This window comes from Sporobolomyces salmoneus (assembly GCF_050403485.1).
Source record: "Sporobolomyces salmoneus JCM6883 DNA, S_salmoneus_JCM6883_v1_ctg32, whole genome shotgun sequence".
Lineage (NCBI taxonomy): Eukaryota > Fungi > Basidiomycota > Microbotryomycetes > Sporidiobolales > Sporidiobolaceae > Sporobolomyces > Sporobolomyces salmoneus.
In genome coordinates this window covers 97617-122433 of record NW_027481131.1, presented here as the reverse complement: position 1 = coordinate 122433, position 24817 = coordinate 97617, and the positions used below count along the sequence as shown (strand labels likewise).

The 24817-nt window shown below is 51.0% G+C and overlaps 11 protein-coding genes across 11 annotated transcripts; 4 read left to right on the top strand and 7 right to left on the bottom strand.

Moving 5' to 3' along the window:
- Positions 1-30: 30 nt before the first annotated feature.
- Positions 31-2504, bottom strand: JCM6883_004094 (uncharacterized protein; the record flags this gene model as incomplete). The annotated part of the gene is made up of 2 exons (XM_076632973.1): positions 31-1460; positions 1514-2504. 2 exons carry the CDS (start codon positions 2502-2504, stop codon positions 31-33), a joined length of 2421 nt encoding a protein of 806 aa, XP_076487054.1.
- A 421-nt stretch (positions 2505-2925) lies between these two features.
- SSL2 (TFIIH/NER complex ATPase/helicase subunit SSL2) lies at positions 2926-6507 on the bottom strand (the record flags this gene model as incomplete). Its single annotated transcript, XM_076632972.1, has 10 exons — positions 2926-3061; positions 3130-3405; positions 3476-3523; positions 3597-3883; positions 3955-4259; positions 4331-4538; positions 4616-4820; positions 4903-5122; positions 5184-6401; positions 6474-6507. The coding sequence occupies 10 exons, from the start codon at positions 6505-6507 to the stop codon at positions 2926-2928; spliced, it is 2937 nt and encodes a 978-aa protein (XP_076487053.1).
- A 130-nt stretch (positions 6508-6637) lies between these two features.
- On the top strand, positions 6638-9699 carry VPS52 (Vps52p; the record flags this gene model as incomplete). Its single annotated transcript, XM_076632971.1, has 11 exons — positions 6638-6694; positions 6778-6814; positions 6877-6987; positions 7057-7103; positions 7164-7298; positions 7363-7566; positions 7648-7984; positions 8052-8248; positions 8326-9347; positions 9433-9556; positions 9625-9699. 11 exons carry the CDS (start codon positions 6638-6640, stop codon positions 9697-9699), a joined length of 2346 nt encoding a protein of 781 aa, XP_076487052.1.
- Positions 9700-10044: 345 nt separating this feature from the next.
- On the top strand, positions 10045-10566 carry JCM6883_004091 (uncharacterized protein; the record flags this gene model as incomplete). Its single annotated transcript, XM_076632970.1, has 3 exons — positions 10045-10272; positions 10347-10478; positions 10558-10566. 3 exons carry the CDS (start codon positions 10045-10047, stop codon positions 10564-10566), a joined length of 369 nt encoding a protein of 122 aa, XP_076487051.1.
- An 89-nt stretch (positions 10567-10655) lies between these two features.
- ATG39 (Atg39p) lies at positions 10656-12205 on the bottom strand (the record flags this gene model as incomplete). Its single annotated transcript, XM_076632969.1, has 4 exons — positions 10656-11130; positions 11207-11534; positions 11610-11968; positions 12048-12205. The coding sequence occupies 4 exons, from the start codon at positions 12203-12205 to the stop codon at positions 10656-10658; spliced, it is 1320 nt and encodes a 439-aa protein (XP_076487050.1).
- A 297-nt stretch (positions 12206-12502) lies between these two features.
- Positions 12503-14044, bottom strand: JCM6883_004089 (maleylacetate reductase; the record flags this gene model as incomplete). The annotated part of the gene is made up of 7 exons (XM_076632968.1): positions 12503-12581; positions 12666-12931; positions 12995-13377; positions 13435-13543; positions 13612-13716; positions 13801-13866; positions 13949-14044. The coding sequence occupies 7 exons, from the start codon at positions 14042-14044 to the stop codon at positions 12503-12505; spliced, it is 1104 nt and encodes a 367-aa protein (XP_076487049.1).
- A 256-nt stretch (positions 14045-14300) lies between these two features.
- JCM6883_004088 (intradiol ring-cleavage dioxygenase) lies at positions 14301-16201 on the top strand (the record flags this gene model as incomplete). The annotated part of the gene is made up of 11 exons (XM_076632967.1): positions 14301-14354; positions 14438-14491; positions 14594-14679; positions 14743-14823; positions 14900-15080; positions 15180-15298; positions 15382-15475; positions 15543-15631; positions 15712-15729; positions 15834-15905; positions 15991-16201. The coding sequence occupies 11 exons, from the start codon at positions 14301-14303 to the stop codon at positions 16199-16201; spliced, it is 1059 nt and encodes a 352-aa protein (XP_076487048.1).
- Positions 16202-16374: 173 nt separating this feature from the next.
- JCM6883_004087 (uncharacterized protein) lies at positions 16375-17025 on the bottom strand (the record flags this gene model as incomplete). Its single annotated transcript, XM_076632966.1, has 1 exon — positions 16375-17025. One exon carries the CDS (start codon positions 17023-17025, stop codon positions 16375-16377), a length of 651 nt encoding a protein of 216 aa, XP_076487047.1.
- A 695-nt stretch (positions 17026-17720) lies between these two features.
- JCM6883_004086 (uncharacterized protein) lies at positions 17721-18356 on the bottom strand (the record flags this gene model as incomplete). Its single annotated transcript, XM_076632965.1, has 3 exons — positions 17721-17806; positions 17915-18263; positions 18324-18356. The coding sequence occupies 3 exons, from the start codon at positions 18354-18356 to the stop codon at positions 17721-17723; spliced, it is 468 nt and encodes a 155-aa protein (XP_076487046.1).
- Positions 18357-18962: 606 nt separating this feature from the next.
- Positions 18963-21629, top strand: HUL4 (putative E3 ubiquitin-protein ligase HUL4; the record flags this gene model as incomplete). Its single annotated transcript, XM_076632964.1, has 10 exons — positions 18963-19343; positions 19402-19469; positions 19532-19900; positions 19967-20048; positions 20129-20281; positions 20351-20650; positions 20715-20946; positions 21006-21231; positions 21300-21548; positions 21608-21629. The coding sequence occupies 10 exons, from the start codon at positions 18963-18965 to the stop codon at positions 21627-21629; spliced, it is 2082 nt and encodes a 693-aa protein (XP_076487045.1).
- A 1951-nt stretch (positions 21630-23580) lies between these two features.
- JCM6883_004084 (uncharacterized protein) lies at positions 23581-24713 on the bottom strand (the record flags this gene model as incomplete). The annotated part of the gene is made up of 2 exons (XM_076632963.1): positions 23581-24203; positions 24269-24713. 2 exons carry the CDS (start codon positions 24711-24713, stop codon positions 23581-23583), a joined length of 1068 nt encoding a protein of 355 aa, XP_076487044.1.
- Positions 24714-24817: the final 104 nt, after the last annotated feature.

Sequence of the window (24817 nt, the reverse complement as noted above, 5' to 3'; positions counted from 1 at the left end):
ATGCAATGCGAGGTTTGCGAAATCGAAAAATCAAACTGCTTCCTCCTCTTCCCTATCATCCTCTGCTCCTCTTCCTCCTCCCTCCTCGGATCCTTCTCTCGCTGCTCCAGCTTTCGATACTTCCGGACTAACGGGTGAAGGAGTCGAAGAAGATTTCCCCTGAGTCGCTTTCTGAGCTCTATCTTTCGCCTTCTGTCTAACCTTCAACACTCCTTTCCTTTTCCTCACGGCACGATACAACGCCGGTTCTTCTCCATAGAACAGTTGGTACTCGCAGAACAAGCACAACCATTCGTCCGGATCGCAGTAATGTCCTCCTCCACAAGTCGAGGCATACGATCCAGCTGAAGCGATCGCGGCTTCGGAAGCTGGCCACGATGAAGGACCGAAGGAAGGGTCGTTCGATTGAGAGTTGTGGTGGTGTTGAGCTTGGGAAGGAGCGGCAGGGAGTCGAGAAGGAACGTAGTTGTCGCGATGGTGAACGTTGTGAGCGTTCGCGAGAGCTGAACGCTTTTTGCGACCTTTCTTCGGAGGAGCTTTTCGAGGCGGTGGCAAGGGAGATTGAGTGTGAGGTGGAGAAGGAAGAGCTGAAGCTGGAGGAGGAGCTGGAGGTAGATTCGAAGGAGGAGCTGAAGGAGGTGGCGCGTGATGATGATGGTTATGAGAGGAAGAGGGAGGATGTGATTTACGTTGAGGAGTTGGAGCTGGTGTCGAAGGAACGGCGACGGCAGCAGCTTTCTCGGCTCTGTCCCTCTCTTCCTTTTCTCGCCTTCGTTGTTTCTCCTCCTCTCGCGCTTTCGCCGCCCTCTCCTTCGCTGCCTTGACTCGTTCCTTCTGATCCCTCAAGTGTTTCCATCTCATATCGATCACTTCGGGAGGAGCGTGTTCGAAATCGAAAGAGTCGAGTTCGGGAGGAGACGATTCGAAAGCCCAGGGGAACGAATGCTCGTCTTCACCGTCGTCGGAAGAAGCAGGGGGAGTCGGATAACCTGAGGGACTCTTGTTCGGCGATTCCTGACTGATCCTCCTCGTGACTCGTAATTCCTGTTTCTTCTTCTCAATCTCCCTCGCGATTAACCTCGAAATAATCCAAGTGGCTGGATTCCTTTTCCCTTCTGGATCGAACAAATCCGGTAATTTGATCCCTCCAAACAGTTTTCGAATCTTTTCCTTCTCTTTCTCTTTCTCTTTTGCCAGTTTCGCCGCCGCTTTCAAGGCTTTACTCCCCTTGAGACCAGACCCAGGAGGTAGTTTCGGAGGACCTTCACGAGGCATCGCTGGAGGGACGAAGTTCGGTGCAGAGGGAAGGGGGAGAGGTGACTGTTTCGTGCAATTGTATTTGAATCGTTTGCGACGATGTCGACGAGCGGTGAAGCAGTAGGAGCAGAGAGAAATGTGAGGAGGTCGAATACGAAGTTTTGCTAATGCTGCTTTTGCTGTCGTCGGAGGATTGACGGGAGCTGAAAGGAAGGGAAATGAGCAAAGTTCGCGAAAGATAGAAAAGTCAATTCACCTCTCATCGGTAGCCATTCGTTCGCTTGATCATGTCGTTGTGAGCTATGGCCGTGGTTTCGAGATGGACTCGCGTCGTCCTCCTCCCTCGCTCTCGTTCGACTTTGAGTTGGAGGAATCGACGAGGGCGTAGGAGGAAGTTCGGTTCCATTCGATTCAGGTTGGAGACTCGTCGCCGTAAGTCCTGGAATCTTTCGTTTCTTCTTGTTGCTACCTCCTACTCCAGTGCCGAGTGCCGTCGCGGCGATTGTGCTCTCGTGAGTCGGTTCTACAGGAGGTCGACTTCGATCAACTACTCCGTACGTGTCCTCATCTCCGTCCTCTTCCTCCTCCTCCTCGACGTAATGTCTATCGTCTGTTCCAGTTCCTGCTCCTGCATGTATCCCTGCGAGTCCCCATCCCTCGAATAACCCTGCAGTCGAGAACGAAGCGTCGTTTTCGAGAGATTTCGCAATCTTGTACCCTTCTTCTCCGAACAACCCATAATCTCTCGGTTCCTCCTCCTCCTCTTCATCTTGACAGTAGTAACGAGGACTAACAGGGGACGAAGGTTGATCATGTCGAGTCGTCGTGCGAGTAGTCGAAGGAGAAGGAGAAGAGGGAGAATCGGGTCGGAACGGTTTTCGATTCGAAGACGGTGATTCGGTACGTTTACGAGGTGGGTATATACTCCTTCCATCTCCGTATTCCTGCTCCCCTGAAGTCCTCATCTCTCTCGCGGGTTCCTGTCTCCGAATCGTTGCACTTGATCGAGTGTGTCGTTCATCAACGTCGCCGATATCTTCCTCTTCCGATTCACTCTCTCCACTAATCATCTCGGTAATCCTTCCGGTCCCAGTCGAGGAGAGTACTGGAAGTCTCGCAGAGTCGGTATCGAGGAATCTCTTGCGTTTCGGGAGTGGGTGAATCTTTCGATCTCTCACGTCGTACACGATCTCCCCTTGAGTAGATTCGTCGTCCCAGCCATGATGTCCACACTCGCAATCGCACATGATGGGAGGGACGATCGGAACGGAGGGTGGTGACGAGGTGAGAGGGAACCGTGAACTGCCGACCTTTCAAGGAGAGTCAAGAGGTCGAGAGCTATCCGGGGGTTCGGAGGGAAGGTAGAGTCGAGTATTTGTCTGTCGCGGTTGTTGATCAGAGAGACAAGTTGACGAATGGTCGAGAAGAGTTGAGGAGAAGGACTTCCTCCCCAGCTTCGAGATCTGCGATTCCTTTGTCCCTTTCTTTCCAATTTGCTACTTCTCTCGACGTATATAGTCAATCAGGACAGCCGTAGAGACGAATGAGATTGCGAGAAGAAAATTACAACAAAAAAAGAATGAAAATCGGAGAATTGAAAATCAGAAAACGACAAAAAGTAGTATTCACACGACCACCCGAGAGCTCTCCCCTGCCAAACAGAGTCGACTAGCCTCTTTCCTTTGCTCTCTTCTTCGCAGCGTCCTCCCTCTTCTTGAACAATGAATGACGGTTCTTGGCGGTATCTTTCGCTAGTTGTTTGTTTGCGGATTTTTGTCGTTCCGTGTAAGCCATCGATTGACCTCTGTAAACGTCCAACTCCGACATCAGTCACTGTATCAATGCACGTGTGAGGGAAGAAGGACGACTTACCCAGACAGAGCTTGAAGAGAACCAGCGATCCTCGTCGCCTGCGCCGCTCCATCCTTCCTCCCTTGTACCGCCGGACCTCCAAACGAATTCGTCGTGACACTTCCCGCGAGATCTCCTTTACTCGCGCTAACGTCGGTGCCGAGATCGGCGTCGGATTCGGAGGCGAGGAGAACGGATTGAAGGAGTTCGATTTGTTCAGCTTTCGTTGGGTAGACGAGGTTGTCGAGTTGGTTGAGACCTTCGAGAGAGGTGATCACTTTGAATGCGTAGCCTTGACTATAGGTAGGGAGACAAGAGCTTGATCAGTCTCCGAGTGCGAGGGATAGAGAGAGGAAAGGAAACAAACTCGACGAGGAAACCTTGTCGTTTCGAAGAGTAATACATTTCTTGCGTGCTAGGAAGTCGAGAGTTTTCGCATATTAGTCTCTCTTCTCGGTTAAAGATATACAGAGACACAATCGACCCACTCCTTCGAAACCAAACTGTAAAAGAACGCATTGAACCCTTCATCGTTCCTTCTCTTCGCCCTCAAGATCCTACCCAATCGTTGCGCTTCCTGTCGCCTCGACCCGAAATGACTCGAGATCTGAATCAAACAGGTCGCTTCGGGGAGATCGATCGAAGTGTCGCCGACTTTCGAGAGGAAAATCGTATTGACGATCGGGTTGTGTTGAAAGTTTTGAAGGATACGCATTCGTTCGACTTGGGGAGTTCCTCCGTGAATGTAGAGTTTACCGAGTTTCTTCGCGTAAGCCTGCGAGTCCAACAACACCATACCAAGTCAGCTGGCGAGGACGACGAGGTAACTAATGTCGATCGACTCACCTCGAGAGCGAAGACGTTATCAGAGAAGACGATGATCTTATCCCCTCGGTTCTCATGATATTGAATCAAGAACTGACACGCCTGAAACTTTTTCGGGTTCATACAATAGAGCAACATCTTCTTCCTACTCTTCTCCCTCAAGTATTCTCGATAGAATTCGGGAGTCGTGTCGCACCATACTTCGGCGCATTGAACTTTCGCGATGTGACCGTTTTCGGCGAGATCCATCCAGTTCGCTTCGTACAGTTTCGGTCCAATGAGGAAATTGAGATCGTCAATCTTGTCGTCTTCTCGAACGAGAGTAGCTGTGACAACCGGAACTGTTTCATTAGTCCCGGGTTCGATGCAAGGACTCAGAGAGGAATGTCGAAGTCACCAGTCAATCCTAATTTCGTATGAGCTTTGATCTTCGTAATGACCTTTCGGAACATCGCGGCCGGAACAACGTGTACTTCATCCAACAAGATGAAACCCCATTCTCGAGAAGTCAAGAAATCCATCATCTTTTGAGAATCGTGAGATCGTTTCTGTCGATTCGCGACCATCGAGTAAGTCGAAACGACGATTCCTGCGTCTCCCGTGAACTGACCAGTCCGACCCACCCCTGCTGTCAGCTTTCGTGTACGTTGAGCAGAAAAGACAGAGGAACGAGTGAACTCACCTTTTCCTTTTGATCCGCCGTGAAGACCGAGATTGAACTATCCTTGATCGTAGACCATTGCAGAAATTGTTGTTTCCACTGCATGACCGATACCGAAGAAGTACAGAGGACGATACAAGACTTGCGAATCGTCGTCGCGGCCGTCACTCCGACGAGAGTTTTCCCGGCTCCACAAGGTAAGACGATGATTCCTGAACGAGCACGCCTGTGAGGCATCCGTTGAGGACCACACACTGTCAGTTCTCCAATTTGGGATAGAGACAGAAGTGAGATCTCGCAACGCTCACCCGTTTCCAAACATTTTCCCTAAACTCTTCTCCTGATAAGGTCTCAAAGCAGCGGTCGGTTTGAGATCGATCTCGAGAGTAGGGTTGACATCGTCGTGTCGGAAATCGTATTCTTCCATCATACGGTAGTCGAGGTCGAGACAACGTCGTTTGACGGCTTCGATTTCAGCTTCTTGGATCTCGAACGCGTGAACTTCATCATCGTCGTCGACGTCATCGTCTGCACATTGTATCAAGGTCGTCAGTACAAGTCGTGGAGAGGGAGTGTGAGGCGAGCTCACCTTTCTCGAGACCGACTACTGCGGTGAACAAATCCTCCTCTGCTTCTTTCTCTTTCCCCTTGTCGCCTGCTCCATCTTTCCCATTCACTCCCCCATTCGCCGTCGCATCCTTCTGTCCATTCGGTAACGTCGGAGCACCCGCTTCCTTCGTTCCAGGAATAACCAAACCCGCTCTACTCGGAGCTTTATCCTTCTCCAACCCGAACGTCGCCGTTCCATCTTTATCCCTCTCTTCCTGTTCCGTTACTTCCGGAGGAACCCTCGCCTTCGCAATCACTTCATCCCTCAACAAGATCCTCAGCGTTTCCGGATCTCCCGATTCAACGAAATGTTTATTCTTTTTGAGGACCATTTTCACTTTTCCGTACGAATGAGTACATTCTCGAATGAAATCGCACAATTCATCGGGAACGGGTACTTTAGACATTCGATTGAGGACTTCGATAATGTTTTCAGTTTCGAGACCGACGGAAACTGCGGCGTAGAGGGAATGAGGAGTGAGTTTGTATTCGTGAATGAATTTTGGACGTGATACGGGTTCGGCGATCGCGACGAGGAAATCGGTGGCGTATTTCGCGAGCGGGTGGAAGTTTTCAAGAATGATGTGACCGGTGGAAGGGACGATGTAGAAGGGTCGGGAAACTTGGTCAGGTCGTAAAGGGAGGTAACCGTAATCTCGATCTTGTCGGAACGTGGAAGAGATGAGGGCGTCGGCTGCGGCTACTCCAGGAGTCTTGATCGTCGGTAACTTCGAAGAGGAGGCCAAAGAGTCCGAGGTGGTCGCGGATTTCGAGGATTTCGAAAGTTTGACTTTTAATCCTCCTCCTCCTCCTCCTCCTGTCGATGCTTTCGCCTTCCCTTTCCCCTTTCCTCTCGCACTACTGGTCGCTTTCCCTTTCCCCTTATTGTTACCTCCTCTCTTCTCCGGTACGAATTCATCCTGATCGCTCTCGTCCTCCTCCTCCCGTCGTTCCAACTGATAATCTTCCTGAGCCGCCTCCGCCGCTTCATCTACTCCATACTCTTCATCCGAATCGTCCGCTTCAGCCGCGACTAGTCTCCGGTTCAATTTGAACGTCTCGCGCTTGTATTGTTCGTCTTGGGAATCTTCGGAATCGTCCGATCCGGAAGAAGCGGGATCAACCGCGAGTCCGGCGTGGGCGGCTTGTGCGGCTGCTCGTCGAACTCGTTTAGGGGCTGGGGCGGATCCTGATCCACCTGGTAAGGGAGAGAGAGAGAGTGCTGAGTAAGAAGATGATGAAAGAGAAGAGAGGAAGAGGGGGGACTCACTCGGAGAGAGCGGGGTACCACGCTTGCTAGCCATGTTCTTCTACGGTACTCTGTGACCGTGTTCAAGTCTGGTCGAGGATCGATCGAGTGAAGCGAAGGAGGGAAAGAGACGAATCGAGTACAAGTTGATCGTCTCTTTCTCCCTCTTTCCATCCCCGACGAGGATGACTTCAATCGCTACACTGATAGGACTCGATCGAACAGATATCTCGAAATCAGCCGTGAGTCTTTCGAGCTGAATCTTCTTCCTCGCGGTTCCTCCCCACCTGCTGATCTCTCTCCCTCTCCTCTCTCCCCTTCGTAGGCTACTCTATCAAGCCAATCTCGTATCGATCCAGAAGGTGAACACCCTGCTCGTCGGTGTCACGTTTCGCCTTGACGCTGATGAGGGGATTCTTCACAGATTATCCACTCTTCGCGAAAGATGCGAAACAACTCGATCAAGATATCCGACTAGCCTACTCTGAAGCACTCCGAGAGAAGCAGGAGCAAGATAAGGTACAGGATCGACATTGTGAGTCTCAGGTCAAATCGTTGAGCTCGATATTTTCCGATTCGCTTATTTTGGACCTGTGTTTCGCAGTCCTGGAACGAGCGAAAGAGTTTGTCGACTTGAATGAACAAGTAGAAGTGTGTCCTCTTTCCGAACCGTCTACAGACTCGTGGCTGATGAACGTTCTCGTGTCGCAGACGAGTTCTCAATTGTTAACTCAATTAGCGACTTTCCTTTCAACGTTTCAAACCGATCTCTCTGCCGTATCAGGACACATCTCCGAACTACAAGGTCGTTCAGAGACTATCGAAGGTCGGTTAGAAGCTCGTAAAGTGAGTCGCTCTCCTCTTCCACCTCTCGAACTTTCCCCCGAACTGATTTTACTCTCTTCCCTAGGCTGTTGAACGTTCCCTCCAACCCTTCCTCGAGTCAATCACGATCTCCCCCCATCTAATCACGACGATCCTCGACTCCTCCGTTTCCGAAGCTTGGATCCCAGCGATCCTCGAATTGGATCAAAAACTCGGTTCAATTCGAGGTGGAGCTCGGGTCGAAACTCGTCGACAATTGGATCAAACCGCCGAAGGTCTCCGTTTAACCGTACGTCTTTCACTCTGTTCACACTTCACTCTTAGTGTGTTCCAAAAGTGCCCGAGACGTACATTTCTTCTTTTCGAATAGGCAACTTCAAAAATCTCTTCTCACCTAAATTCACTCCTCAAGCCCTACACTACCTCCCTCCCCTCCCTCTCTCCACTCCATTCCTCCCTCCTAACTTTCAAACCATTGTTCGATTTCCTTCGTCGTCATTCAGCTCGTCAAGCTCACGAGTTTCAAAAAAATTACACGAATACGTTGAGATGGTACCATGAGACTGCGTTTAGGAGGTACGTGAGGAGTTTGGAAGGGTTGAGAACAACGAAGATGGTGAGTGCAACTGGAATTGGAGGAGCGGGTGGAGGGTTGGGGAAATGGGAAGGATTGGTAGGGACAGGGAACGAGAGTCAGGCTAGTTTAGGTCAGTCGTTCGCCTCTCGAACTGAACCATTCGGGGGAGAGCAATGAGACTGACTAGACGATTGTAGCCTTATTGAATGCGAAGAAACGAGGAGGATCAGCGACCGTCAACCCTTCGTCGCAAGGAACCGGGCTCAATCTGTCAGAGAGCTCAAGATCTGCGATTCTCAATTCTCGACTCGACTCGACTCTCTCATCAGCCGAAGAAGCTGGAGAAGAAGAGATCCCAGTGATAACCGCTTGGCAGACTAACGATAAAAACTTGGTTCGTTCACTCGTTCTCCTCCTCTTTTGCTCCCGCTCAAGTACTGACGCGGAGTCTGTTGTTGTTTGTTATGGTAGAAACCGACCTACGAACAACTATTCCGTTCAATCTCGATTGTCCTCGCATACAACGCTTCAGAAACCTATCGATTCCTTGATTCCTTCTTCGGTGTTCATTCGACACTTCCCTCTCCTTCGCCCGCTCCCGCTCCCATTCCCGCTGCGGCTTCAGCTTCATCGCTGGGAGGAGGTAGAATGAGACGATTGGACTCGAATGGATCAATCAGCGCTCTCTCGTCATCAGTCCGAGGAGGAGGAACAGGAGAACTTTCATCGTCGTTACCTGCCGTTGGAGAATCCGAAGTAGGTGATCAACAGAGTGAATCGGGTCGAACTGTCACTTCCCAAACCCAAACCCAAACCCAAACCCAAACACAAACGAATACAAGGAACCTCGAGGAGAAAGAAAAGATGCGGAAAGTCCTAGTTGAAGGTCTATGGAAAAACGTGATGGAACCCGCTCTAGAATACTCTTTCGTACGTTTACCATCCCTCACCTCACTTTCCCTTCCCTTCGAAGGAGCTGTAGTTGACGTCGCTCTTTACGTCGTAAAGAATTTCATTCACGCTCTCCTAACCGCTCCATCTGCCCCTTCTCCCCTCTCCCTAATCTCCATGATCCACCTCAACAACCTCCTTCTCCTCTCTACCTCTTCCACCTCTTCCCCATCCTCTTCGTCCTCTTTCCTGTGTCCCCCACTCGAATCCCACCTCTATTCAATCCGACTCCTCCTCTGGCCTCTACTCACGAAATCCCTCGACGCCCAAATCGATTCCCTCAAACGTATCAACGGGAACCCTACGGGCGCTCTTTCCCCCTCGTCAGGAGTAGGAGGACTCCTGGGGAGAATGACAGGAGGAGGAGGAGGAGGAGTGACGAGTGTGAAGGATTCGACAGTTCAAGGGGTACTGGAGAAATACGTGGAATGGTTCGTTACTATCGTCGAGATCTGCTCGAACGGAAGTCGAGCTCGGCAGGGAGATGAGGAGGAGCAAGTTGGAGGAGGGGAGGAGGCGGAGAATGAACCGATCTACCAATTGTCAGTCTTTCAGTTTTTCACTTTCACTTCTTTCTGCTTTCTCTTCATTCGACTAACTGATGGGAAACCCTCGTCTGGTGAATAGAATGTTGAGGATCAGAACTGAAGTCGATAGGTTATTGGTATATCAAAGTTCAAAGATTCAGGATTTGACGAAACAGAAAGCTTTTTTGAGAGCTGGGTATCAGGAACTCGTCCAAGGTTTATCCGTACGCTTTTCTCTCTGTCGTCTCTTTATCAGCTTGTGGATACTGATGAGAGCGCTGTGAGGTGGTAGCTGGGATCGACGAGACATGAGAGAGTGCAGAAAGAGATTGGGCATTACAGGGAATTGGCGAGAACTGTTCAATAGCTTTCCACCTCTCTCTCTCTCTCTCTCTCGCTTCCATTCCTCTCTTTCCGTTCATTCTGTCGTAGTCGTTCTACTCTTATACCCTTGTTGTGTACTTCCTCGCGAAGTTTCGATACCTCTTGCAACTTTTGTCCGAATTTCTCGCACGGTCTTCCTTCTTTCTCTCTATTGTTCTCACATCGCCTCGTCTTCTTCATTGCGTGCTTCTCTCATCTCGATCGTCCTTGCACCGCTACCCCTATCTCTCGGCGCCCCGTACCCGTCCCATCGATATCTTGGCTCCTTCTCTTTTCCCCCTCTTCCCATCCTTCCCCCTCGCCCGCGTACAGTACAGTACAAGTAGTGATGGGAGCAGTCTGCGGTAAAGAAGATCATTTCGACTCGTTAGGGTCTGGGAACACGCTCGCTCGAGCTCCGACTCCTCATCAACCTAGACAGAAACCGATCGCTCCTCGATCTCAACCTCAACCTGCAGCTCAACGACTAGGAGGAGGCGGTGAGGGAAGTGCTACGGGGGAAGGAGGACCGGATAGGGAAGCGATGTTGAGAGCTGCTGAGAAGAGATCTAAAGCCGTGAGTTCTCTCTTCCCCTCCTCCCTCGTTCTTGACAGCGTATGGGAGGCTGATGAGTGACTGATGAGGTACAGGCTGAATCAAGAGGGAAAGCATCAGGAGGAGGAGGTTCATTATCGAAGAAACTGGAACAACAGAAACGAGACGGAGGGAGGAGAGAAGAAGCTGAAGCGGAAGCCGATAGGAGAGGGAATCAACCATTAGTGGTGAGTACACTCTCTTCGACGTTCGTTCTGCTATGCGAGAGAGAAGGAGCTGATTTGAAGAGCGGTCGCGTTTTCGTAGTGGGATTGAAAACTGTCTCTCTTTCTCTCTCTCTTCTCTTTTCTCTGTACAAAGTCACACCTTCATTCTCGTTCTCATACTGTTGCAATAACCCACTACTATCTCTTGCCCCCTCTCTTCCCTCCTCCTCCCGAGCCCGAAGAGCCGCTCCCACCCATTCCCTGTACTCTCCTAATCTCGCCCTTACTCAAACTAATCATTCCTCTCCCGAATTTCCCGACTGCCGCACCCATTCCTCTCTCCCTCTTATCCAACCCTTCCTCCTTCCGTTTCTCCTTCAAACTCTTCGCTTCCCTCGAGCCCAATCCCAATCCCAGCGTCGCGACCGATCCGATTTGTTTCGAACCGGGCAAGATTCCCGCGGCGGCATCTCGAGCTTGAGCTCTCTTGAGGTTCGCGGCTGCTAGCCCGGATCGAAGGGATCGAGGTGCGTTCTTAGGTAGGGGAGTGTGACCTTTCAAAGGTTTTGAGGACGCGAGGGGAAGGGAACGGAGGAGATCGGGGAGGGAAGAGGTGTTGGAATGGAGGGAACGAGTGAGCGAGGAGAGATGGGAATCGAGTTGGGAGAGATGTCTGTCAATCGTCCGGGAACGAGCGTCAGTCCCAGACACCCAAGGGAGCGAGAAGGGAAGAAGGGAGAGTGACTTGCGTTTCCTCCTCTTTATCCTCAGCTGGTCCATTGTCCCTCTTCCCTCCTGTAACTCCTTCTCCTGCTGCATCCACTCCCTTGAGTAGTCCCTTCTTATCCTTCCCTCCCTTTTTACCTCTATACTTGACATTCGCTAAATCGGCGACTGAAGGTTTCGCCAAAACGTTTGATTTGATTTTCCCACTCTTGAAATCCCTTAATTCTTTCCCTGTCAACGTCGATGATACCGTTCCTCCAGTATTCGAACCAGTAAGAGAGGTGCTGGAGGAGAGGGAGGAGAGGGAGGAGAGGGATCGACCTGGTTCAGAGAATGAAACGATTTCCGCAACTAAAAGAAAACGAATCCCTCAAGCGAGGTTAGCTCCTCAGCAAGGCTTGAATCGAAAGGGAGAGGAAACCGCACCTCTTCTGTTCGTCGCAGCAGGAGCTTCATCTACTCCATCACTCTCCTCACTCTCTTCGCTGTCCTCGTCTTCCTCATCCTCTAAATCATCCATCCCTAAATCCCAAACACTCTTGACCTCCTTCCCCTTTCCCTTATGGTCCCTCTTCGCAGTCCCAACGAGTTCCGACTCGTCGTCGTGGTTGAGAGGGAGTAAACTCAATTCTTGTAGGAATTGTAATTGATGTCGCCTTAACGCCGCTTCGAGAGCCGCATGTCTTGATTCCTCTGGATCCTCTTCCTGGTCCTCGTCGTTGTCTGAGTTGTCTGATGCGGAGTCTGAGTGCTCAGAGTCGCTTGAAGGTTCATTGAATCCAGGTCTGTGATCAATTCGCTCGCAGTATCAGAACCGCTGAACTCGTAGCAGACAGACTGATCCAGCCGAAAGAATCGACTCACCGATTCGACCGTTTGATTGCAGAAGAGGGGGAAGGTTTCGTTCGTTTGATTGATGAAGAATTAGCAGCAGCAGGTAAAGAGATCGCTTGACGTTTCCTTTGTGGTTGAATCGTAGCTTTTGAAGAAGAAGGGGCGGCTGAACGTTTCTTGCCGGCCATTTTGTGGGTTTCGGGGAGTCGAAGGTGCGGAAGAAGCAGAAGAGAGGTTTCGGTCACTGAAGTTCACTCAGACGGGTTTGTGCGCAAGGCATAGAATGGCATGATAGTAGTTACGTGATCGATAGGACAAGACAAGCGGAACAGGCCAAAAAAAGCTTGCGACCCGAAGAGAGCGAATTTTGTTTCGCAAGCAGAAGTTCTCTCGACAACGCGCTGCTCTCTCTCTCTGTCTCCATATCGACTCCTGTGACAGAGCACACATATTCATTTCAATTTGCGTCGTCGTCGTAAAGCGGTTTACTCGGGTCTAGTACCGTTATAAGCATCCGTCAATAATTTCAAAATCTTCTCTTTCTCCAACGGTGCCGGGTTCGGGCTATTCACACAAACACACCCAACACATCGATGAGCCCATCCCCTCTCTGAGAACGATTAGCGAGTGAGTGAGTGTGGAACTCACTAAGGTGCCTTTACGGCGATTTCCGCAGCTCTCTCCAAATCCTCCTCTTCGAATCCCAACTCTTTCAACCCAACCGCGACTCCTCCTTCTCTCGCAAGATCATAGAGACCTTGTGCGACGCTCGTCGAGGAGGGAAGCGAGAGGGATTTATGGATTTGTTGAATCGCGGATTCGGCGTAAGGAGCGTTGTAAGCGACGGCGTGAGGGAGGATGATCGTGTGAGTTTCGGAATGGGGCATTCCGAATGAACCTCCGAGGGTGTGACACTATCTCACCTCACGAGCGCATCAGCAAACAGCAGTACGAGAGGAGTGGGGAGTGACACTAACGAGTTTATGATGTAAACTCATTCCGACTGCGCCTAAAACCGCTCCACAACAATAAGCACCGTACAAAAGATCACTCCTCGCGTCTTTATTCTCCAAATCCTTCGTAACGACCGGTAAAGCCTTCGAGATATGTTCGATTCCTTGAAGCGCCAAACTCGAAACGATTGGGTTCGGACTCGGAGCCCATAGAGCTTCGACTGCGTGAGCGATCGCGTTCAGACCGGAAGTGACGGTCATCGAGGCGGGGAGGGAAAGAGTTAGGGAGATGTCGTAGAGAATCGTTTCGGGGAGGACTAGGAGAGTTTTTTGGGTCGTTTTCAAAGGGTTGCCGGAGGAATCGTTCTCGGTTTGACCGATGATCGGAGTAGCTTCGGAACCGGCATCTGAAGAGAAGACGAAAGGTGAGTGGAAGCATGATATTGGGGGAAGGGAGGACGCACAAGTGGTGGGGATCACGATTTGTTTGATTTTGTGTTCTTTCCCTTCTTTCGCCGAGTGGAGAGCCAATGCCTTTCCGAGTCCGATCGTACTTCCACCTCCTACCGACACCTACACCCTCGCGCATGGATCAGTCTCCACGCAACAGGCACGTGCGTGCAGAGAATAAAGAGACTCACGACACAATCTACTTTCAATTCCTTTGCTTTCGCCAACGCATCGTTCGTGACATTGATAGGAGTATGCATCGTCGCATTCGTGTAGATCCCAACCGCAAGATCGCCCTACACAGTAGGAATCAAGCAAAAACGTGAGCTTGCGCGCGAAGAAAAGGCATTTTTTTGCGAAAAAGAGTGAGCTGAGCTTACGAGAAACTCTTTAATCTTCTCTCCTGCGGCGACTTGCTGAGGAGTAGTCAAGACGAGGGCTCTAGACTGCGCATGATCAAAACGGGATCCAGTCAGCGAGCGAGAGTGGGGAGACTCTAGAGGAGAGAGAGGAAAAGGGAGAACTTACGCATCCGAGTTCTTTGACTTGTTGAGCTACTTGAGAAGAAGTACCATAGCCGAAGATGACCTTGGCGGGTAAGGCCGTGTAGGTGAAGGGATACATCGTCTGTCGTGCGGCTGAGGTGGTAAAGGAGCTGATTAGGAGTGGGGAGAAACTACGAGATTCGAGGGGTATAACGGGTTCAAAGGTCGGCTCTTGCAGTAGAACTAGAGTATCGTTCAGTAGGAGCTAGAGAGTGGGGGAATCGGACTCAGGAAGATGGAGAAGAAGAAGGAAGATGTAGTTCCGGAAGAATTGTTGAAGCAGCTCCCCTCTCTCCGCTTTCTGATCCTGCCCCCATTCCCTACGATCATACAGAATGTCCGACTCTACGCAGCAGATCAACGAATCGACCCCTAAATCAGCTCCCAAGGTAAGCTAACCAAAACTCCCTCTCCGTTCTCCACTCGTGCACTAGGTTCACCTCGGCTTTCCTCACACCGCAATGATATATAGGTCGGGAAAGCTGTAGCTGAAGCGATCAAGAATGGTGCACCTAATATCGATCTCGTAAGCTCTCCCACTTCACTCTTCCTCTTCTCTGCTCTCGCGATGTGGGGGCAGCTACCCTCCCTCACTCCGCTCTCTACTGAACCTACACGCGCTCAATAGGATCTCCTCCCTGATTTGACTGATCTCTCCCCCGAGAACATCACGGAGAACGTTCATGCGATCAACTCTTTGTGTCAAAACCCGAGGTACGTCTCCTTTTCCCTCTCTTCCAGCTCGAGCTAACAGACGTCGGATCGATTGCGAGATAGACAAAAGTTCCTGTTCAAGAAACTCGTAGATCACATCCACGATTTCGCACGAGAAACTTCTCTCACTACCGAAGAATGGATGTACGTCCCTTCCCCTCTGCCTCCTGTCTCTCCTCTTCCTCGCTCCTGACTGATGACGAGATGATCTCACGTGTAGGTCAGCGATCCAATTCCTCACGGCAACGGGTCAAATCTGTACTCCTTTGCGACAAGAATTCATCCTCTTATCCGATATTCTCGGCCTATCGGCCCTCGTCGACTCAATGAATCATCCGGTTAAAGAAGGGGCTACGGAAGGAACTGTTTTAGGACCTTTCTTCACGGAGGATGCGAAAGACGTGAGTTCACTCACTCACTATCTCTGCCCCTCTCCTCTCTCCGAGCGATTTGAGTGCAGTCCGTGCTGACTGAGAATGGGAGAATGGGACGAGAGACAGTTAGAGAATGGGGAAAGTATTGCGAGTGAAGGGAAGGGGGAATACATGTTCTGTCAGGGAAGAGTATTGGATCTAGAGGGGAAACCGATTAAGAATTGTACGATTGAAACTTGGGAAACGTCAGTCATCTACCCTCATTCTCTCTTCTCCCTGTAGTAGCGGGGGATACTGATGAGACATTGTTGTGATCGGTGTAATTCAGGGACGACGATGGATTGTACGATACGCAATACGAGGGAAGGACGGAACCGGATTGTCGTGGGAGGTTGCACACGGATGAGAACGGTTACTACTCGGTGAGCTCTACCTTTCTGGAATCAGTAGTACGGTGGAGGCACTGACAGTAAGACGATTTGCGTGCAGTACCGTGCGATCTTGCCTACCCCCTATCCCATTCCCAACGATGGACCCGTCGGAAAATTGTTGAAGTCTTTGAACCGTCATGTTTTCAGGTCAGTCTCTCATCTGTTTTATCATGCTCAATTACTGCATCACTAATTCTGTTCTCTCCCATTCCGCGTCTGACTTGTAGGCCGGCTCATCTACACATGTTTGTCTCTTTTCCCTTTCGCTCTTGCCCCATATCCGGCTTCTCGCACCTGAGGACGATTCTGCGCACTTGTACTGAGCACTCACACTTCTCCGTCGTGACAGGATGTTCAATGCCGAAGGTTACGAACAATTGATCACCGCCTTGTACTTCAAAGGCGATCCTTACCTTAAATCGTTCGTCCCTATCCCTTTCCTTCCTCTCCCATCACCCTCCACTTGGTCTCCCACTCATCCCTTTCTTTTTCCGCATCGTTGATAGTGACGCCGTTTTCGGCGTGAAAACTTCCCTCGTCGTCGAACCCGTCCTCATCAAAGACTCGGCTCGAGCCAAAGAACTTGGGTTCAAAGGTGGAAACAATGGTGGTGAATTCTGGGAATTGAAGAAAGATTATGTGTTGTTGACGACGGAACAAGCAGAGGAACAGAAGAGGATTAGTTTGAAGAATTATTACGCTTCCCTACAGCAATGAGCGAGGACGAAGGGAGGGTTGTGCTGCAATTAGCTCATGGGTTGTGGTCCCATCATCTCGTTCAATTCCGTAGCTGCTTACGAGAGAGGAGTCGGCTTGGCGCTTGGGGTCCTCTCGCAGAACGACTTCGCGAGAGGAAGGGACGAATAATGCTCAAATGTATTGCTGATCTATCAAACTAATCTCCCTCGACCCCCTGGTGCTGATCCAGTCGTCGTTCCCGTTGTCCCTCGCTCATTCCCGCCCAACCCAACCCAACTCCTCCAAGCGATTCCTCCCTCTTTCTTCTGTCCCTCGTTCTTCGCTATCCGTTCTCCTTTATCCCGTTTCTCTTCTTCCCTAACTCGATTCGCTATCCGTGTCGGTACATCACCATCTGTCCTCGTTGTCGTACCTGAGCCCCGAGGTCCAACTTGAACTTTCTCCAATCTCCCATCTTTTCCAGCTCTCCAAACCTCCCTTCCCTCTGCTCCCGGATCCTCCAGCCACCGTCCCTTTCCCTTCTTTGTTCCTGCTCCTACGTTCTTCCCCCCAGATCCAGCCGTCACAACCTCCTCTCTCTCCGGTTCAGCTCCAGCCCCGACTCTACTCCTCGCAGGACACGGTAATCCCCTCCCTGTCGCACCTCCGAGGGTCCCGCTCATCGTGAGAGAGACGGTTGCGATCGAGACGAGAGCGCAGAGGTAGAACGTTAGGTTCGTTAGACGTTGGCGAGTGGACGGGTGGAGGAGATGCGCTGATGAAGAGGAGGAGGAGGGTCGGGAGAGAGGAGGGCGGGACAGCGGGGAGGGACGCAGGAGGGAGCGAAGGAGAGAGGAAGACATCGAGTGAGGAGAGTTGGGCGATGAGAGAGATGGGAGAAGTAGTAGCGAGGGCTGATTTCGGCTTGGAGAGGTTGCGCCGGTACGAGTCGCCAGATATCTTGGTTTCTTCCTCCTCGTGGTTCTTCGGAGTGGGGGTCGTCCGGGAGAAGAAAGATGAGGGAAGGTTTGATCAATCAAACTCGATCTTTTCGATGTCTCCGTAGATCGATCGTGCTGATAGTTGAGCGGATACCTCCGAGGTTTTTGTTTGTGAACGGGTTTGTATGCTTTGTGGCGAGAGGTGGTTGAGTGAAGAAGAAGAATAGAATCGAGCAGGCGTTCGCAAGGCGGAGTAATTCTCTTGATCGCACGACAGACGACGAGCGCTCAACCAGTCATTCAATGGCTAGCTTTCGAACAGCATCGCGTGGAATGGAAACAGAGTAAAATTGGAGACGACAGAAATTGCTACAGAAAGAGAAGATGCGTTAAAAAGGAAAGCTGTATAAGGCGTAAGGAGTCGAGGGACAATGAAATGAAGGCCAGAGGTAGAAGTAAGGCGAAGGCGAAAGTGTCCGTGAAGATTCTGAGTGTCCATTAAGGTGGGATAGCGTAAGAAAGGAGGTTTCACATTCTACAGTTTCCGCAGGTTTCGACTTGATCAGCTTACGATACAGTCTCGAGACGATCAAAGGTGGGACTCACGTAAAATGCGATTAGTACAGAGCGAATGCGCCTACAATAGCCGCAACGACGACTGAACCAGCTGCGATTTTCAGATTATCCGCTCCCGCGACGTACCCTGTGAAGGAATCGATCGAGCCATCAGCTCAACGACCAATCGAGTAGAAGGCAGGAATTGGTTACTCGCCGTCTCCCGGACCCAAATTCACTCCCGACACGGACTGACCAGGCGCAAACGCCGTAATCGACAATAGCTGAGTCGGAGTCTGCGTAATTTGCGTCAGATTCCTCGTCGTCGCGACGGTTTGTGTCGCTACTGAAGCGATCGTCGTGTTGAGTGTGAGGGTACGTCCGGAACTGACGGTCACGACTTGGGAGGTGAGGAGACTAGTGGAAAGTGAAAGTGAAAGGGAAGTTGCGAGAGTCGTCGTTGCGTTACCGGTAGCGGAGGCGGTCGAGTTCGCTGATGTGGATCCGGAGGCGGAGGCGCTGATCGAGGTACTGGAGCTCGTGGGAGAGGGAGAGGAGAGGGAGGGAGGATCGGCCGCTCTTACGAACGAGGACGCGATCAAACACTAATGGAGGGACGATCGATTCAGTGAGAGCAATGATAGGGTATAGCTCAGTGTACTCACAGCAAAGAAGGGCAAGAGGAATGACCACTTCATCTTTGATCGAGGTGAATTGTCGAAAGGAGGCCTAGGGAGAGAAGTTGATTCTCGTTCGACTCCATCCTACTCACTCGGTTTCCGCCGATCCGATAGACAGATGCAAGATCAAGGAGAAAGCGAATCACCTCCCTTAGCTTACCCTTGTCACCCTTCCTCTTCCTCCTCAAACTTCTATACACCGCCTCGATCCAACTCTTCCTCTTCCTCCTCCTCGAATCCCTGGGCTCGTAGCGGAACCTTCTTACTATCAGGATCAACCGCACCACCCATCGTCAACACCCGACGTCCACCTCCGTTCAAGGGTCACTCAACTCCCCTCCCTCTTCGCGGAGTTTCAGTTCGAGTCGACTCAGTAATGGGTATTCGAGGGAAGGAAGTCCGATATTGATGACGGAAGGAAACTGTTGTTGTTGCGATACGAGAGTCAAATGGCCGAGGGAATCGAAGAGGTTTAAATGCTCGATTTGTAAAGTTGAAAATCAGCTTCGAGGAGGAAGACGGGTCAATACGGGTCAGTCCGAGACGGTTCCTTGTTGTCCTAGTCAGTAGACTGAAGTCTGTAGCTCGTAGAGCAAGCGAAACCGACTCATAAAGCGGAATCGAATGGTCGCACGGTCGTCTCGCAAATCGAAAACGGACGAACAGCTCGCCCTCAGGCTGCATCACCTCGAGCTCAACGGAACCTCAGACCACTCTTCTTCGATGCCAGTATCTCCAGACCAGCTCGCAGAGGACGAATCAATCACAAACGATCTAATCTCGACTTTTTCCTCTCTCGAAACTCTCGACAATTCGTTCCTCCCCGAAACTCCTACTTCCACGCTGAGTGGCCCATCATTCGAGACCCTGAGAACGTTCTACGATCGGATACGGACGAGACCGGCTCAGATGGATCTGCTGCGAGCTTTGATCAACGAACTGTTGATTCGACCTGGCGAAAATCTGAGCGATCTCAAAGGGAACTGGATCGTAGCCATACTAGAGGTATCTCAATTTCCTATCTAATCCATTGGAGGTGACTTTGACGTACTATCGATTCTAGTCCCCCGTGTTCTCATCGAGTCTGAATTTCGACGAACGACGAGAAATGTTTTCGAAATTCATCGGACTGTAAGTCTTCCCGCTTCTCCTCCCTGACCTCCATAAAGCTCATCCGATCCTCTCGATGGCAGTGTCTCGAACGTTTCCTCTTCACAACATCGTCTCCTGATCTCCTACCTTTCCTCTCCTCTCTACCCGTCCTCTCTTGTCCTCTCGCACATCCAACTCCTGATCCCTCACCTCTCCTCTCTGATCCTCTCTTGTCCACCAACAAGCTCACCTACCGATCTCTGGCAACTACGCTCCGGAGCGAAACTTGCGGGTCTGTATCTAGCCGCAAGAAATTCGAAAACCGATTCGAGAGGGAGCTCGATCAAGCTTAGTGAATTTTACGTTACGGCGATAGATGCACTAGGGGAGGAAGAGTGGATAGCAGATTTTCTGAGTTGGGAAGAAAGCGCAGCGGAAGAATCAACGTCGGTTGAGAATTTGAGGAAAGAGTGAGTCGTTTCTCAGCCTATCGGAGTACGAGCGAGAACTGAGGGATGAGACGAGGGATGCTTTAGGTTTAGGTTTTGTCAGTACCCATTTCTGTTGAGTTTGGGAGTGAAGAAGAGGTTATTGGAGTTTGAGAATCAGAGACAAATCGTTAGTTTGGTTTGATCATCTCTCGCTCTCATTCCTTCCTCCTCTTTGGACTGACTCTCTCGATTGTTTGAGACGTATAGATGGATGAAGCCTCTGCAGCGATGAGATCGAATTGGAACAACTCGTATCGAAGTTTCGACGGAAACTTCTTCTCGGCAGAAGACGAGAGACAGATGCCTTTGTTGGTACTCGATATTCGGAGGAATCGACTGGTGCAAGATAGTTTACAACAGGTTAGTTGTCACTCGCCGCTCGTTCTGCTCTCTCTCGACTTGATCGACTGAAACGTTTCTGGCGCTCAGATCTCGATGAATCGTTCCAACCTACGCAAGAGTCTCCGCATCAGATTCGCCGATGAAGAAGGAATCGACGCGGGAGGACTTCGGAAAGAATGGTTTCTCCTCCTCTGTCGTTCACTCTTCTCCCCCTCCTATGGAATGTTCCTCACCCCGGACGATAACGACGAAGACTCGGGCTCGAACTTGAGTTGGTTCAATCCGGGCAGTGTCGGGATGGTTGACGAGGAAGATTATTGGTTGCTAGGATCCGTGGTTGGAATGGGTTGTTATCATGCGGATACTCTGGATATTCCGTTACCTACCGTGAGTTGTCTTCCCGAATGAGGTGACAGTGTGAAGAGACTGATTCGGGAGGCGATGTTCACAGGTTACTTACAAGAAACTCCTCGGAGAACCTTGCACATCTCTCTCTGATCTAGCTCAATTCCGACCTTCCCTCGCGAGAGGACTACAACACTTGTTGGACTACGATCAGGACGACGTCGAAGAAGTGTTTTGTAGCTCGTTCGTTGGGACTTATGAGGTTTTCGGTGAATTGATCGAGGTTGAATTGTGCGAGGGAGGGAAAGATCGACCAGTCACGAGGGAGAATCGACGAGGTACGCTCTCTGTTGTCTCTTCTTGCTTCCGCGAGACTGACTCTCTTCGTCACGAATAGAATACGTCGCTCTCCTCGTCGATTTCCTGCTCAACAAATCCATCTCGACTCAATTCGAAGCGTTCTCAGCTGGATTCAACGAAGTCTGTTCAGGGAACGCGCTCTCCTTACTACGAGGCGAAGAACTCGAATTGATCGTGCGAGGAAGTGACGAACCTCTCGATATCGAAACGCTCAAGAGCGTGACTACCCTTCACGGTTTTTACGACGATGATCCAGTCATCACGTGAGCTCGTCCATTCTCACGTTCCGTCGTTCTCAGAAGCTCACGTGAGTTCTGGGCGAGCAAAACAGGAACTTCTGGAACGTATTCCGCGGATTCAACCCGAAACGACAGAAACAGTTACTCGCGTTCATCACTTCCTCGGATCGGATCCCTTCGACGGGAATCACCGCTCTTCGCCTCAAGATCACTTGCATGGGACGAGTCGACTCTGATAGGTTACCAACTTGTCATTCCTGTTTCAATGAGCTGTGTCTGTGGCAGTACAGCGGAGGGGAAGAGAGGTTAGAACGGTTGCTGATTCGAGCTATGGATGAAAGGTGAGGTTCTCGATCTCCTACTCAGAGACAAGGGCTGACTCGGCTTCTTGTGATTGTAGCGAGGGGTTCGGCTTGAGATAGATAGGTCTGCGGGAAGAGGTAGATTCGAGAGGAAGAGGAGTACAGACTTACGTGTTTATTCGCATGTTGTTGTAACATGACGGTAGCAGGGTTCGATGTTCATTGTGTTGACTTCTCGCAGAGCGTTCGAAGTGGCGGGAGCGTGGAGAGACTGAGACTGAGAGCTCAGCAAGAAAAGGAAGAAATGCGATGGAGTCGGGCGACGAGCGCGAGCCATGTCCTACTGCGCCAGTACACCTGTGCGACAGGATTGGCCCATTACCTCAGAGATGTGAGTGCCCAGCGGGACTTTGCGAAAGCTCGTCTGACGATGATTTGAGGGTCGCGAAAGGAAATCTCTCGAGCGCTCGATGCGTGTGTGTGAGTAGCTGGACCTTCTGACAGGGTCGGCAAGAGAGTGAGTGCTACATCGACCCTGCTCCAAGCAGAACAGAGCTTGCACGACCCAAGTTCAAACTCCCAGGCTCGCGAGGGACAGTTGTGCGAGAATGAACTGGAGCCGAGCTTTGTCAGCGTTCTCTGTCTATCGTTCTCTGTTCGTCGTCTGTTCATTGCGACAGGGTAGGCGTACCCTCTATCGGCAACTCGTAGGCTCAAGATCTCGTATCGTCCTGTCGGATTTCCGATAAATCAAAGTTCCTGACGGATGCTCTCTCTTCACCTCACCAAGGCCCCTCTTCCTTTGGTCCACTTTTGCAATCTCTCCCCTTCGTCTTCACATGGCTCACCCACTCCTGCAGAACCTGGGCCAGACAAAAGGCGTGAGTTTGTGATACTTGTCAGTTTTGACGGCTCTGAGTCTCGCAATCAGCCGAGAAACTCACCTAGCGAACAGCTCTTCGATGTTCATACCTTCTGCCCGTGCACTCGGAGTCCAAAGGCGCAAGTAGCGGGAAAGGAAGAGGTAGGAGGAACGAGAACGGGGTTTTCAGTCGAAGGGAAAAAAAGCAAGGACAAGCTCCGAAATCTTCGCGGAATCCCGGTTCGCTTCAACTGTGTTCCGTTATAACGAGTGATTGCCGTGTATCTATCGATATGTACCCGGCGGCAGAGAAGAGAGCGAAAGAAGGGAACAGCGAAACGACGGACTCTTACCCAAACGAATGATATACGCTTGGTTGGGTCAATTGATCATAGCTTGTACGCTGACATGGTCGAGTGGTCTAAGACGTCAGATTCAAGTGTTATACCAAGCGCTTCCCCGATTCATTCGGGGTGTACTTCCTGATCTCGAAAGAGGCGAGGGTTCGAGTCCCTCTGTCAGCATTCACCTTTTGCCGTCGCACACCAGGCCCGAAGCGACTTCGGGTCTCGTGTGCTCATGACAGAGGTGCATATTCTTTTGCTTCGCTACGTATGCCCGCGCGCGAGCTGAGCAAGAAGGATGGTCTACTTTTCCCTCGACGGAAGCCGGAAACCGAACAAACTTGGATTGACGCTTGGTCGAGCATTGGCGGCATCGGCAAAAAGACAGATTTACTCGAAAGCGAGTCACTCTGCTGCGCAAAGGCAAAGTCGTCGCCGGCTCTTCAGAAGCCAAAAAGTTGCTTCCACTGAGGATCGAACTCAGGACCAATGCCGCTTTACAGGTTGTAAAGGTACTGTCATACCACTAGACCATAGAAGCAATTAACGTTTGGCGGTCGCAAACTTAAACGCACAGGATCAAAATTGACCCTTGATGCTCGTTCGCTCGAACGCCAGCGCTTCCAGTGGTTCCCTCGCTGTGCAGGGACGACCGTTATGTACGAAGTCGCTTGTAGTCCACCTGGCTCGAGCAGTTGCCAGCAAGTTTGCGAGAAAGAAAGAAAAGAGAGAAGAGTCTGCAAATTTTGATAACAGGTTGGAACGATAGAAAGAGTGCAAAGAACAAGCAAGCAAGCAGGGGGATTGGGTATGAATAAAATAATGAAGAACTTGATGGGTATAGCGTGAAAACGGATTCGCTAGTTCACTGACTCTGCGTGTCCTCCGGTTTAAGACGTTTCTCTTTCCCTCTGTCTGCGCCTCGTTCCTCACTCATCTCGTCGCTCAACCTCTTCTTCCCTTTCCTATGTCCATGCATGCCACCCTCGTATAATTCACTCTCTAGCCCAAATCCGAGTCCATTCAGCGTCTCTGCCTCCGAATGCTTCTCGAATGATCCGATTCCTCCTTCCGAGAAGCCATCGAGACCTCCGAGTTCGACTTCCGGGTTCACGTTGAGAGGCGGATACGAAGTCGGATACGTAGGAGAATGAGGGAAAGCGTCTGGAGTTTTCGGTGGGGTCTCAACCCGATTCGAGTTTGATGAGGTGGGCACAGTCGATGGAGAAGGGAGAGATAATCGAGGAGGTGAAGGAGGGCGAGCCGGAGAGGGATTGATAGATCCAGGTAGAGAGGGAGGAGCGGAGGCAGTTTCGTTCGCAGTCGACGAACGGAATCGGCGAGGCGGTAATTGAACGTTTTCCTTGAAGGGTACACTTTCCATTGCTTCCTCTTCCTCTTCCAGGCCGTCTATCGTAGAGACTTCAGCTTCCGGAGAGGGTGGAAGCGACGTAGCATCCGCATTGTCGTCAAAGTAGAAATCCCACGCTGTTCCGAAGTGTGAACGCGTCAGTCGCGTCCCGTATCGATGGAAGAAGTTGATACAGACTCACCCGGAGCAGTCTCCTCGACTACTTCCTCCTTACGAGCGGAAGACGCGCGTTCAGAGGTTTTCGAAGGAGAACCTTTCTCGGCACTCTGGACAAACAGGTCCAGTAACCGCTTCGGTGTCGTAGTGACTGATGTCTCGTCCCCTTCTAGCTGTTCCTGCTGTTCCTCCTGATCGATCAATCTTGAAGAGGGGTTCCTGCTTCGCGTTGATCTTGGACTCCCTTCTCCGACTCCACCTCTCGCTCCAGTTCGTTCGTACAAGGTCGAGAGAGGTCCTGATGTAGTTGCTGTTCTAGGCGTAGTCGAAGCGAGAAAGGGAGAGGGCAGGAGGGACATGGAGAGTGCCGATTGTCGAAGAGGCGTTGAACGTTTCGAAGGAGAGGTCGTGGACGAGGTAGGAATGAATTGAGATAGCGGCAGAGTAGATAGTGGTAGTCTAGATGACATCGAGTAACCTCAACAGAGATGATCCGAGGTCGATGTCGCGATGTCGGAGCAAACGTTCGAAACTCTCGAACTTCTGACTGTCACTCTCTTCCTCCTCTTCCTCA